Genomic DNA, 13,676 nt, shown 5'->3' on the forward strand with positions numbered 1-13,676 from the left:
TGGTGAGTCTGACACACAGTAGATACTTAATAAGATGTCCTTTAAATGCAAAGTATCTCTGACTTCTTCAATAGGCACATTCCTGTAACAAACAATGCCAACCACAATCTGTCACTGGCAGAAGTATTATTAGGAAACAACAAGCTGTCATCCTGAAAATAGAAGTTCCCTCTCCAGTCTTCCCCTCCAGAGAAGCCCTTGGATACTTAGGTGAAAAAAAGATTAGCTGGTAAAAAATTCCCAGCTCTAATTCTCAATCAGCCAATTTGCTGTTTTGCCCAAGGATAAATCAATCATATAATTTCCTTTCCAAGAGAAAAGCAGACTAAACTTAATTTACATTTCAGTTAGGAACCCAGAACATTCTCTAAAGCAGCAAATGTAAAGGTATAAATGTAAAGGTATAAAATGTTTAAAAAATTATTTCTGAAATGATTCCATGTAGTAGTAGAAATTATGGACCTTCTGAGCAAGTATTTCAGAAAGAGTCCCCTTTATTCTCTCAAATGCAGGTTAATTGTGCAGTAGTAAGTCAATAGGAAAGCAAAAAAGAGTACATTTGCACTGCAACTAACCCTTCAAATGGAGTAAATTAATTTAGGCTATTTTACTAATAATATGCTAATAAGCTCAAATTTTACTAATAAACAATAATTATTATTTACTAATAATTTATTTTACTAACAATTTCAATCTCTGTGATCACTTTCTTTAGATTCTTTGTTAGAATTAATAGGAAAACAAGTTTTATCTCCAGCATCCCCTTGAAATTTCAAGGGATGTCCTTTGCTAATAATACATAGTTAAATGGTCCAAAGACAAATAGATGAAATGGGAAGTACCTAGAAAATTAATTAAATATCCCCAGAAAAAAACTGTCTTCCTAATGGCAATATGCATCCCACCGAAGAATGGGATTCAGTTGCCAATTGGAAGGAAAATTTATTCCCTTGAGGAAAATACTGATGTAGTGGAAAGGGCACAAGGAGGCTGCAAGTCGGAGCTCTAGTGACCCCATCTTGGTCAAGCGCATATCAACCATAAACAAAGATATGTTGATTAAGTACATAAAATACAGAAATACACATAGGTATCTACCCTGATATGATAGAAGCTTCTTGAGGGCTGAAACTATTTAATTTTTGTTTTGAACTCCAAATGCTTAGCATGGTGACTAGAGCGACCTTGTGTAAATGCAGTGCAGTGCAGTGAGGGGTGGATTAAATTCGGAGGGGTCAAATTTAGAGCCTGCAATCCACAAGCTGCCCATAAACCTCCAGAATGTGGCAAAAATTAGATTAAAATACAATCAGGAAATGTTTAACAAAAGAAATAGAAATACGATACAGCCTAGTAAATGTCAATTTGTAGTTTTCTAAGTCAATGAGCAGCCAGCAAGGCTGCATTTCTATTTGAGTTTGACACCACTGGATTAGATCACTTCCCATGGAGCTGGGCATACATGGTTTTGGCTCTCCGGGGAGGGACACATGTACTCTGTCTCCTTGCTAACGGGCATACTCATAAAGAGCTTCTGGTTGGTCCCTAATTCCTGTGATGGGGTGAGGGTAGAGGTGCCTATTCTGTGAGCCATAAGGAGCAAAGAGAATCACTTCCCAATCTCTTTGGAGGAGGCCTCTTTGTTGGGACACAGCCAAAGGCAACTCTCCCTTGGACTTCCCAAAGGTTGGAGGAGGGGACAGCATGCATGCCCAGCTTTTATCTCTAAAATGAGTAAATAACATTTACCCTGCCCACTCCACAGGGTTGTTTTGAGTAAACCTTAAAGAGCTATAGAAATATAAATTATTAATATTGCTGCAAAGGTAACATGATAGAGAACTGGCCTGGAAGCCAAAAGGGCCCTGGTTTACATCTTGCCTCTGACACATACTGCCTGTGTGACTGCGCTGGACATTCTCTGCCTTCTTATTTCTGCCTCATAGAGTCCGTCTCTTTGAGAGGCTGCTCATGCACCGTCTTCTGCATGAGGTCTTTCCTGGTTCCCTCAACTGCTACTGCCTTCTCTCCTAAACTCCATGCCTAGCATTTTAAAAATCTACTTTGCATATATTTGTATTTCATTTTTTATATTTATGCTGTAAATATTTTTACATGTATTTGTCTCCCCCATTAGAATGAGCTCTTTGCAAGTAAGAATTGCTTCATTCTTTGAACTTGTATCCCTATCACCTGTAGGTCCTTAATAAATACTTTTTGACTTAAAAAAAATCACAATCTCTCAGTGCTCTGGGCAGCTCTTTAAGACAAGTGTAGTCAAGTTTTTTGTATTATAACCCCTTTGGCAGTCAGGTTTTGAATAAAGCCTATGGGTCGGGTCTACAGACGTTTTCAAATGTGTAAATAAAATACCTAGGATTGCAAAGGAAACCAATTATAATGAAATACAGTTATCAAAATATTTTAAAAAAAATTTACAGGCCTCAGGTTACACACCTCTGCTCTGTTCTAAGAACTTAAGTTATAGAAAAGGCCTTGAACCGAGCTGATAGTTTCTTCATCTGTTCCCTATACCACTGAAGCACAGGTCCTGTCATTGTCCCCAGTCCCTGAATATTATTTATAATATTCTACATTATTCTATTCTATTATTATGTAGTAGAATAGAATATTATATTGTTATATATCATATGTTATGCTGTGTAATATAATATGCTTTATATTATAATATTATTGTGATTTCTTGATCACCATTAGAATGTAAGCTCCTCCAGGGCAGGAAATGTTTGTGTCTTCTTTATATCCCCGGCATTTAGCATAGTGCCTGGCACACAGTAAGCGCTTAATAAATGCTTGTTGACCGACTGCTAACTGATGTTAGGTTGGCCTAGGTACAAAGAGTTCCTGGAGATGTTGCCATACCTGATCTGCTTGGTGGATCTCTCACTGGAGGAGGTGGCCTCTCACTGGGTGGGGGAGGAAGTGGACCTGAACGCCCCGGTGAAGGTAAAGGAGGTGCAGAAGAAGTGAGGGATAGATTCCGTTGGGGAAGCCTTGGGATTTCGTCACTCCCACTGGAAACTGGAGGCACAGGGGGAGGACCAGGCCTGCTGGGAGGGGGAGGGGGAGGCGGGGCCTGTGAAGAGGAGGATGGCCTGGGCGTGGAAGGCACTGGAGGCTTATTGTTTTGGGGAGGAGGAGGCGGGGGAGCCCCTTCCCTATTGACCAATGGCCTGTTGCCCATTGGAGGAGGAGGCGGCGGCGGCTTGTCATCCATGGCCCTGCTCGGGGCAGGGGGCAGGGGAGGTCTGTTGGAGAAGGGAGATGAGCCAGGAGATGACTGTCGAATCCCTCCGAACGCTGCACTTCGGTTCCCAGGGAAAGGCGGAGGAGTTGGCCCCAGGCTGGGCTGCCGGTGTACCCCGGGCACCGGGGGAGAGCCTCGGTTGTGGAGATTTGATTGCGTTGGCCTTGGCGTGCTGGGCACGGGAGGCGGACCGCTGTCCGGCTTTGCACTCAGGTCAGGCCTGGGAGGAGGAGGCATTCGGTTCCTCTGGGGCTCGGGGGGACCACTTCTGTGACCTGGAGAGGGTGTAGGAAACCGCCCTACACCTCCTGGGGGGGAAAATGGCTTTGCAGACGTAGCCCTTCCTCCTGGGGGCAAAATAGGGGGACGGATTCCTCCCGAGTCTGAAACTAGAGAAGATGATGCCAGGTTAGAGATGATACTGCAGTGTAAGAAAAATGAATGTGAACATCGCTTCCTAGAGAATTCTAAGAAAAGGCTCCAGGGGTGGGGAACCTGTGGCCTCGAGGCCACCTGTGGCCCTCTGGGTCCTCAAGTGCGGCCCTTTGACTGAATCCGACCTTCACAGAACAAATCCCTCCAATAAAAACAGTTGTTTTGTAAAACTTGGACTCAATCAAAAGAGCACACCCAGTGGCTTAGAAGGCCACATGTGGCCTCGAGGCGCAGGTTCCCTAGCCCTGGGCTAGACATTCATTTATCTAGGCTAGTTCCTGAGGTAGGGGGATGGATTGGATGATTTCTAAATTCCTTCTAGTCCCATGAACCCAGTGGGTTTCAGAAGATTCTGCACCAATCTCTCAACACAATTAGTGGAGGTGGGTTGGTTACCACTAAGGGCAGGCCATTCAATGTAGCTAAAGTTATTAAGTTTATACTATTAAAAAATTAACCAAAAAACAATTACCATTTCTATCATACAATTTAAAAAATAGTCTTCCCAGGTATAAAGACTGTGCTTAGTTTCATGCTCTCATACTCTGTTTAGTAGGTCTTCTCACTGGATTCAAAAGAACCTTTCTACAGGTGGGTGAAAAAATTTGATAAACTTGTATCTCCCCACAAGGAAAAATGGGGGTCAGCAAAAGCTGTCAGAGAAGAGTTTGGCAAACAAAAATGGGGTAAAAAAAGGCAGCTGGCTAATATTAACTGAAGTGCTTTTTGGTAGGACTGAGCGAGGTGGACAACTGAATTCTCTTCTGGTGGATATTTTCATTTCCCATGTGGTAGATCAGGACAACCTTATTACATAGTTAATATGACTTTGATGGGGTTGCCAGCAGAGGGTGCTGGAAGCATCCACAGATTTGGATTCAGAGGACCATGATTCGAACTCTACCTCTGCCACTGTACTAGCTATGTGATCTTGGGCAAGTTGTCAATCTCTGTAGGACCTAGTTTTCTCATCTGCTAAATGGTGGTGGTGGTGGGTGGGTAGAGGGGGGATTGGACTGAGCGAATTCTAAAGTCCCTTCCAACTCTAAATCTATGACCAACTACATGAGATAACTAAGCTGAAAAAATATTCATCTCCTTAGGGAAGCTAGGTGGTGCTACAGTGCATAGAGTTCTGGGCCTGGAGTCAGGAAGACTCATCTTCCTGAGTTCAAATGTGGCCTCAGACACCTACTAGCTGTGTGACCCTGGGCAAGTCACTTAACCCTACTTGCCTCACTTTCCCCATCTGTAAAACGAGATGGAGAAGGAAACGGCGAACCAGACCTGTATCTTTGCCAAGAAAACCCGAAATGGGGTCAGGAAGAATCAGACAAGACTAAACAATATTCATCTCCTTAGAACTCATAATAATCTGTCTAATATGGAAATGTTTTACATAATTGTACACGTATAATCTATATCTGATTGCTTACCATCTCAGGAAGGGGAGAAGGAAGGGAGGGATAGAATTTGGAATGTAAAATTTTAAATTAAAAATGTTAAAAAATTAAAAAAAAAGTACAGGAAAGCTCATAATAATCTTGGAAATTGAGTTTTACAATTTGAGAAACACTGCTTTTGAACAGATCTTATCATACACAAGGTAGCAGTAAGTGAAAGATTAAAGTATTCAGAGCCAGGCCTGAGAAGGGCCTGCTGGGTCCCAGGTCAGCTGTCTGAGATTAGTAACTGTGAATACATAGGGAAAAAAAGTTGAATATCTGAGAAAAATGGAAGTCAAGAAGATCTAAGTAGCAGTCAAAAATTTATATGCCATCAAAAGTTTTCAAGGCACTGCTTCATTCACTTCATCTGATCTTCTTAATAACTCTGGGAGGTAGGTGCTATAATTATTTTATAGAAGGTGAAACTGAGGCTGAGAGATCAAGTGCCTTGCACAGGATTGTAAGCCAGAGGGTCGGTCAGCTCAGGTGGAGGAACATTTGAGTAAAATGGCAACAACTGGAGGAGGGAGGATATGAAATGTTAAAGGTGAGCTGGGTCAAATATGCTAGAGTAATAATTCTGGTATGAGAGCTTGTATTGGCCAGAGGAGGACCCTCTGCTGAGCCTGGTGTGCCAGGATATACTGGCCACACTTTTCCATCAAAGGGAAGACCTGTCAAGGGATATGGTTAGGCCTAGTATGCCTGGCATTTTCACATTACAGGGTGTTCCTAAAGTCTGGACACATAGGCAAAAATCATATTTTCAAGAATTAAGATGAATGAAATTTTCAACATTTTATTTAATTGGAATATTAACAAATAACATCTTCAATATGATTTCCATCATTTGTGATGCAAAAGTTGGTGCACTTTGCAAGATTCACATGAACTCGATGCAATAACTCCACATTGCCATCAATTTTAGCACATTCGCTCTTTACGCGTTCAATCAAGTGTGTTGCATCTGTGATTTTCATTGAGTATACTTTCTCCTTTAGCATACCCCAGAAAAAGAAGTCAGGGGGCTAAGGTCTGTTAATATTCCAAATATTTCAAAATACGCATTTTTGCCTAAGTATCCAGACTTTAGAGACATCCTGTATTAAGTCTCTGGGTCTTGATGCATTCTGCTGAATTTAAAAAAGCAGTAGAACATTGAACAGTTTTGTCAAATGAGTGTGTGTGTGTGTGTGTGTGTGTGTGTGTGTGTGCTCGTGTGTTTTACATCTTTTCTTTTCAAAGGGCATTTTAACATTTCTTACTGGATACAATAGCAAAGTGGCACAGGGGATCGAGCACAGGGCCTGTAGTCAGGAAGATCTGAGTTTAAATCTGAACTCAGACACTTACTAGCTGTGTGATTCTGGGCAAGTCACTTATACCTGTTTACCTCAGTTTCTTCATATGTAAAATGAGCTGGAGAAGAAAATGGCAAACCATTCCATTATCTTTGCCAAGAAAACCCCAAATAGGGTCACAAAGACTCAGACACAAGTAAACTGCAACAAGGGGCACTGAAGCAGGCTGGGTAAGAAATTAGAATTTACTCCTCCTGCTCCCCTCCCCACCCAAGTGAGCATTTTAAGTAGCATTTTCTAAGGTGATTTTGTATGTCTCTGGATAGAAAGGAGATAGTCTCATGGAGTAGGCTATTGTTTTCATTTGAGCACAACTAATAGAGGCAGGGGAAATGTTTTAAGTTTTTATTGTGCTATTATCAACTCAGAACAGATGCTTTGTGGCTTGATTGCTGCTTTGGAGGGTCCCATCAGCATATTTTCAGAATCAATGAGATTGAAATTCTATTATCATCATCAGGAATTCAATGAGTGCCTCCCACAGACCCAACCCTGTTTGAGAAAGGTGCTAGGGGTTTGCAAATCCCCTGTGACTTCAAGAAAATTATTCCCACATTTGATGATTAGTATCTAAGTGCTATAGACTGATTTTGGAAAGTGATCTAAAATATACGCTGGAGAATAGAGTCAGACAACTTGTAAAAAGTAGACAGGGCAAATTCCCAGGATGCCAAGCCACTAGGCAGATTTCCACAGAACAGAGGGCCATAGATGCTGTTCTTTCTCTGAACCCAGCTTGCCCTGGAAAAGTGTCTCCCTAAAGTATAGGACTCCTCCATATGTTACCACAGTCTGATATTGGTAGAGAAAATGTTGTTAAATATACTATGTTCCTATTAAAAATATCCTTAATTTAAAATAGGCTCTACTGTTTAAAGAGCATGGGACAGTGGAAAGAGTACTGGAGTTAGGGTCAGAGGGTGCAAATCTTACCCTGCTACTATGTTTGTGAACTGGAAAAGTCACTTAAACTCCCTCACCTAAATCATCTCATCCCTAAAATGAAGGGATCAGACAAGATGGCCTCCAAGGTCCCCTCAAACTATGATCCTATGAAATATAACAGCAATGGGGAGATACATCAACCTAGTAAATAAGGAAGAAAGATTTGTTCATGTCATTACCATTATCTCGGTTGGCCGTGGATCTCAGCTTTGGCATTCCTGCCTGGAATAATCCACCTAAACCAGGTGGACCACTCCCTCCGAAACCACCTCCAGTAGCACCACCACCGCTGCCTCCTCCAAAGCCGCTGCCTCCACCACCAGATCCTTTAGGTTCTGCAGAGAGAGGAAAATGAAGTCTTTAGTGCAAACAGAAAGCATGAATGTTATTTCACATTTACTTTTTCATCAAGCCCTAGAATTACAGGAAACAGTAATGACTATACAAAGATATATACGTGTATACACACACACACACACACACGTACACACACACACACACACACACACACACACACACACAGTAAAACAAGGATCTACCTGGAAAGCAGGATGAGGAGTTCTCTCTGGATTCTTCTTCACTACAGTACTTCTCTCTATACTTTGTGGCTTTTTTCTGAAGGGCCTTAATGATAAAGCCCAGATCTTTACCTCCTCCCCACCTCAAATACCACATCTCTCTTCCCTCCATACTAGCTATGAAAATGCAGGGATTTCTGTAGTAACAACAAAGGAGTACAGAGTAGAAAAAAAGAGTGGGTGATCTACTTGTCCCTAATATGCACCGACTCCCCTCCGCCTTTCTCTTTCCCCAACCAAAAGGCGCTGGATCTGGGATTCTGTGAAGTCTTCTCTGGCTGGTGTCTGCCTCTCAGCGTGCTGGGAAGCAAGCTACTTGTGCTGGGGAAACAAAGTTCACATTGTCGTGTTTGTCATCGCTTCATCGCGGGGTTTGCAAGGCTTGTACTCAGGAGGTTATTTCTTCCTAAATAATGCATGCTAGTTTCATAGGATTATTGGATCGTGGATTTAGAGTTAGAAGAAGCCTCAGAAGTCATCTCATTCAACTCTCTCATTTTACGGTTGAGGAAACTGAGGCCAGAAGAGGTAAAGTGACAACAATAGCTGGCATTTATATATACCTCTAAGATTTGCAAAGCACTTTACATATCCCTCTTGTTTTGCCTAAGGCCACCAAGGTAGTAAATGGAAGAGCCCAGGTCCTCAGACTCCAAATCCAGAATTCCTTCCATAGTAACATGCTGCTTGAGTCCATATGTTCTGAGAAATTTGGTTCATGGGAGGAGAAAAACATGCAAAAAACCCAAATTGTCTCCTCAGCTTCCCTGCCCCCCCACCCCAAGTGGCCCAAATTAAGTTCACTAATCTGTGAAAGAAAATTCTATTCGTATGTTTAATCTTCATTCTCAGGGGGGATATTATCCTACTTGTCCTTAAATACTTCAAGAATCTGAGATTTATTTTTGTGGGCATTCTCTCCACCAATGGGACTGCTACCCCTCCACATCTTAGGAGGCAGCTTTCATGATTTGCTGTAGCTGAAAAAAAAATCACTAGTCGTCAAACCTCTGATTGTGAGCATCTGTGAATTTAGCTGGCCTGGTTTAAAATTCAAAACACAAAGCTATTATTAGTGTAGCTTTATAATTCAGAAAATCCAGGCTTGGAGACCTTCCTGTCATAAGCGTAATAGAATTAGGTGGCTAGGTGGCACAGTGGAGAGAGTGTTGGATCTGGAATTAGGAAGATCTCAGTTCAAATCCACCCTAAGATATTTACTAGCTGTGTGACCTTGGTCAAGGCACTTAACTGCTATCTGCCTCAGTTTCCTCATCTATAAAATCAGGATAATAGTAGCACTTATCTCCCAGAGTTGTTATGAGAATCAAAAGAGATCATATTTGTAAAGTGCTTTGCAAACCTCAAATCACTACATCAGTGACAGATATTATTATTAGTCCATCATATTCATATCATATATACCATATACCATAATTTATTCAACCAAGCCTTAGTGCTAAAGCATCTCCTTAATTTCCAGGTTTTTTTTTTTTACCACCACAAAAAGCTGCTATACGGTAAATAGTTTTGTAAAGCTATCACCACCAATTTAGTGGGTGAATTTAAAAGCTAATTAAGTCAGGACTAACATTTCAAAGCTGAGCATAATGATGGTAAGCTTCCAAATTAGGTCTCTTTTACCCTCGCCCTCCCCAAGTTCTAGATTCTATGATTCAAAACAGGCCTCAGCCTTGGTTGTTTGCAAAACCTATGTAAACAGACGAGTGAATATTTCCCAGCCCATTTATGAACACAGAGTACAAGAATACTTATTTGACAGGGTCTTGTTCCAATAAGACATGGAACACATTTTAAACATTCCTAAGAAGTGGGCATTCTTAAGGAAGACACAATGTGGTGTAGTAGATAAGGGGCCAGCCTTGTAATCAGTAAGACCGAGGTTCAAGTCTTGTTTCTGACACATAATTGCTGCTTGGCAGGGGAAAAGTCACTTGACCTCTCAGTGACCATCAGCCAATTCTCTAAGTTACAGATGAGATGCTGACTTTCATCAATGGAGTACACAGGAAGTTCTTATACTGATGAAATCATAGGTTTGGACCCCTACCCTTCCCCCCATTCCCAAACCAAACAACCCCAAAACAATAAAATCAAACCACCATCTGCTAACAGGTTATGCTACCAGAAGTAAGCTGGTAGGGGTTGAAGAAGGCTGCTTGTTGCCATGGGGAGAGAGCAGTACTTAGGGCTCAGCTCTTTGCCCGGCTCTCCCATTTATATCAGGTATACGACCTTTTAGTAACTCACTTCTCTCTGGGCTGAGGTTTCTTTATCTGGAAATAAGGGATTTGGACTAAGGTATCTTTACAATCTTTTCTCCTCCTAATCTTATATTTTTGTATTATTTCCAGAGAGGGTTCAGGGATTCGTTAGTAATAGATTTAGATCTTGACCCTGTTTGGAACTCCCTCAACGTGTGTGAATTTGCATCTCCTCTCCAGCATCTTAACCTAGTCCTTGTATTAGAACCAAATCTTAACTCATCATCTTAACTGAGAGTAGTTTGTCAATTTCCCTCCTCTCAATCCTATAGATCACTGGTGCTGTCATTTAGACAGGTCAGAATGAGGTTCTATGAAAATGAGGACTAAATTGTATTCATCCTCCAAATGTGAATCTGGCAACAGTATATTTCTTGTTACTTGCAGGACTATGTAGCATATTTGCAAACATTCCAGAATATGTAAGTTAACAAGCTGCCTGACATTGAAAATAAACTATATATACACAGTGTCAGATATCCTTTAGCATGCATTTGAAATTTCCAATAACACAATTCTCCTTGGATTTCAGAGTTAACAAATTTTCCATGATATTAGGACTACTGGCACCATTAACTGTATAGCTTTACAGGATAAATTTGCTTTCTGATCATTTGTAGGTAATGAGGGCTACATTAAGGTTTTTCATATCCCTTCCCTTGGAGGGAGCCAAAGAAATCTGAGTCTATTGGGCCTGGTAACAAAACTTCAATCTGAGTGAAGACAGTGCTGGACTTGGGGACAGGAAGTCTTGAGTTCAAATTCTGTCTCAGACACTTACTAGCTATATAACCCTGGGCAGGCCAGTTAACCTCTGTAGGCCTTAGATTTCTCTCCATAAAATGGAGATAATAATAGTCTTTACTTCATAGGGTTATTGTGACTTTCAAATGAGATAATACATGTAAAGTGCTTTGCAACCTTAAAGCATATAAATGCTAGTACTCAGAGAACCCTTTCCTTTGTGGGCAAAGATCTTCTAGAAATGCCCTAGCCTCTGGCCCCTTGGTATTTTGATCCTCCTATATGAAATAGCATGAGTAGACAAAGAATTAACATGATACAATGGGTAAAACATTGAATTATTGGGTGCTAGTCCTCCCTCTGCCATTAGCCATCTGTGTAACCCTGTGTAAGGGGCAAAGAAGATAGAGTGCCAGACTTGGAGTCAGGAAGACTCATCTTTCTGAGTTCAAATCTGGCCTCAGACATGTCCTAGCTATGTGACCCTGGGCAAGTCACTTAATCCTGTTTGCCTCAGTTTCTTCTTCTGTAACATGAGCTGGAGAAAGAATGGCAAACCACTCCAGTATCTTTGCCAAGAAAACCCCAAATGAGCTCATGAAGAGTCAGACACAACTGAAACATGACACAACAACAACAACTCTGCATAAAAGAAATCTGTTCTTGGGCCCCTGCCTTTTACAAAATCAGAGGCTGGATCAGAAAATCTCTAAGTATGCCCCCTAGTTCCAATATTCCAGGAGTCAATCATTCTATTATTCTAGAGCAAAGTTTCTTAACTTTTTATGTGCCCTATTAGACCCCCTTGGCTATCAGGTGAAACCCATGAACCCTTTCCCTGAATGTTTATAAAGGCATAAAATAAAATACACAAGATTACAAAGGAAACCAATCACATTGAAATAGTTATTAAAATATTTTTTAAAAACACCCAAGGTTATGGATATCAGGTTAAGAAATTGTTCTACAGGGAGGGGAAAAAATCAGCAGACCCTAAGTGAGTGACATTTTCTCAGAAGGATTGAGGGGTTACACTACAACAACACCCATATTGTAGACATTTGGCTTTGAAACTTAGAGAGTTTCAAATCAAAAGTCAAAAGCCCTGTACTTCCCCTTTTAGGGGTGGGGAATATGCTGTTGCTCAATAACCATTGCTTAGCTAAGAAGCAGTGGTCAGAGATCTCCATCAATTTCCTCTTCTCCATTTGCTTCTCCCTTCAGCTCCTCTGCTGTTTAACTAGTGTTCTCCCCCCAACACTGACATTTCCACCTTCTTACCCATCTGACAGGCAAGACTTCCACAAATTCTACTCCTACTCCTAGTTCCCTGCCTACTTCAGTCAGTCATATGTCCACCAAGCTTTTTAGGATGCCTTAGAAAGGTCAACTCTGGCCTAAATGGAGTCTAGAGAGGTTATATTTCCATATAGAGAGGATGTATTTCCAATTTATCTGAGTAGTAGAGAGGACAGGTCTGGTGTTGGGGGCTGACAGTCCTGAAGCCCAGTCAGGTTAGTACTAGATTTTATCCGAGGGTATTTCTCATGCTACTAAGTAGCAATGCCTGGTAATCACAACAGTGTGGGAGAGACAAAATGTCAAGTTTTCCTGGCAGGCTTATAGACTTTACACTGGATAAAACAATCAGTACATCATGGGCTCTATCATCTCAATTTCTAAAAAAGATAACACTGTGCTCCTGACCTGGGCAGGGAATGAGGAGCAATGAGTTAAGATTTACAAAGTACTTTGAGTGCCTCAGAAAGGAGCCCCTGTGTGCCCGGGACAAAGAATGATTATGCCAGCTTCCTGCAGCATTCAGGGAAGAAAGCCACGAGGCCCCTGGCACCCAATGACTAATAGAGTACCTCCATCTGCCAGCATTGCAGCTGGCATTAGCAGAATTGTTTGGATTTGATTATTAGGTCATAAAACATCACACCTTAAAAATAATTTTGGGGGGGTACTTACTGTCCAATATCGGTGCACTTCGGTCATTGGTGACTGTTTTCTTGAGTTTTTTCCCTTTGCTAATGTCAGAAAGGAGAGCATTTCTTCCAGCCTGTTCCGATTTGTTCAAGGAAGGCTTCTCTGTGTTTGCCTGAAAAGTAAGGTGCAAACTTGTTATTTATCAGGAACATTAAGACCACAAACTGTAACATTCAGTGGGGGCAGTGTTGGCAGAGGAAACTCCTAATTAAGAAGCTTGGCAACAAGTTATAAATCTTGGGGAAGTTTGACAATGATACAAATGTGGCTTTTTTTTTAAAGATGGAGATAATCTGAGGGTAGATGCAACAATAAATAACATTCATTTTTAGGGCAGGAAAGTTGCTCCGGGATAGAAGACTCCAAAAAGTCACGCCATTGTCTGTTAGATTGTAATGGACAGACATTGGCTTGGCTGACCAGGGACAGAAGGGAATTTTAGTATTGGGGCAGAGAGGGCTTTGCAGGTGGCATCCAGGGTTTGACTTCCAAAGGATAGATTCAGGAACTGCTTCATCTGTCCATCCAATTCAGTCAGTGTGTATTAAGTGCCTGCTATATGCTCAGCAAGAGGCAGAATGTCCTAGTGGATAAGATGCTGTCTGGGAGACTAGATAACT

General features: G+C 41.5%; 1 protein-coding gene across 6 annotated transcripts in view; it reads right to left on the minus strand.

Annotated features, from left to right (window-relative positions):
• WIPF1 (WAS/WASL interacting protein family member 1) overlaps positions 1-13,676 on the minus strand; it is a 161,486-nt gene that overhangs the window by 8,439 nt on the left and 139,371 nt on the right. For all 6 annotated transcript variants that reach the window (XM_036745167.1, XM_036745169.1, XM_036745166.1 and 3 more), the window contains 3 exons: positions 13,039-13,168; positions 7,637-7,792; positions 2,884-3,657 (listed from right to left, as the gene is read on the minus strand). In XM_036745167.1, coding sequence (XP_036601062.1) covers positions 2,884-3,657; positions 7,637-7,792; positions 13,039-13,168 — 1,060 coding nt within the window. The remainder of the gene's footprint in view (positions 1-2,883; positions 3,658-7,636; positions 7,793-13,038; positions 13,169-13,676) is intronic.

The sequence above is a fragment of the Trichosurus vulpecula genome, chromosome 2 (assembly GCF_011100635.1).
Source record: "Trichosurus vulpecula isolate mTriVul1 chromosome 2, mTriVul1.pri, whole genome shotgun sequence".
Taxonomy (NCBI): domain Eukaryota; kingdom Metazoa; phylum Chordata; class Mammalia; order Diprotodontia; family Phalangeridae; genus Trichosurus; species Trichosurus vulpecula.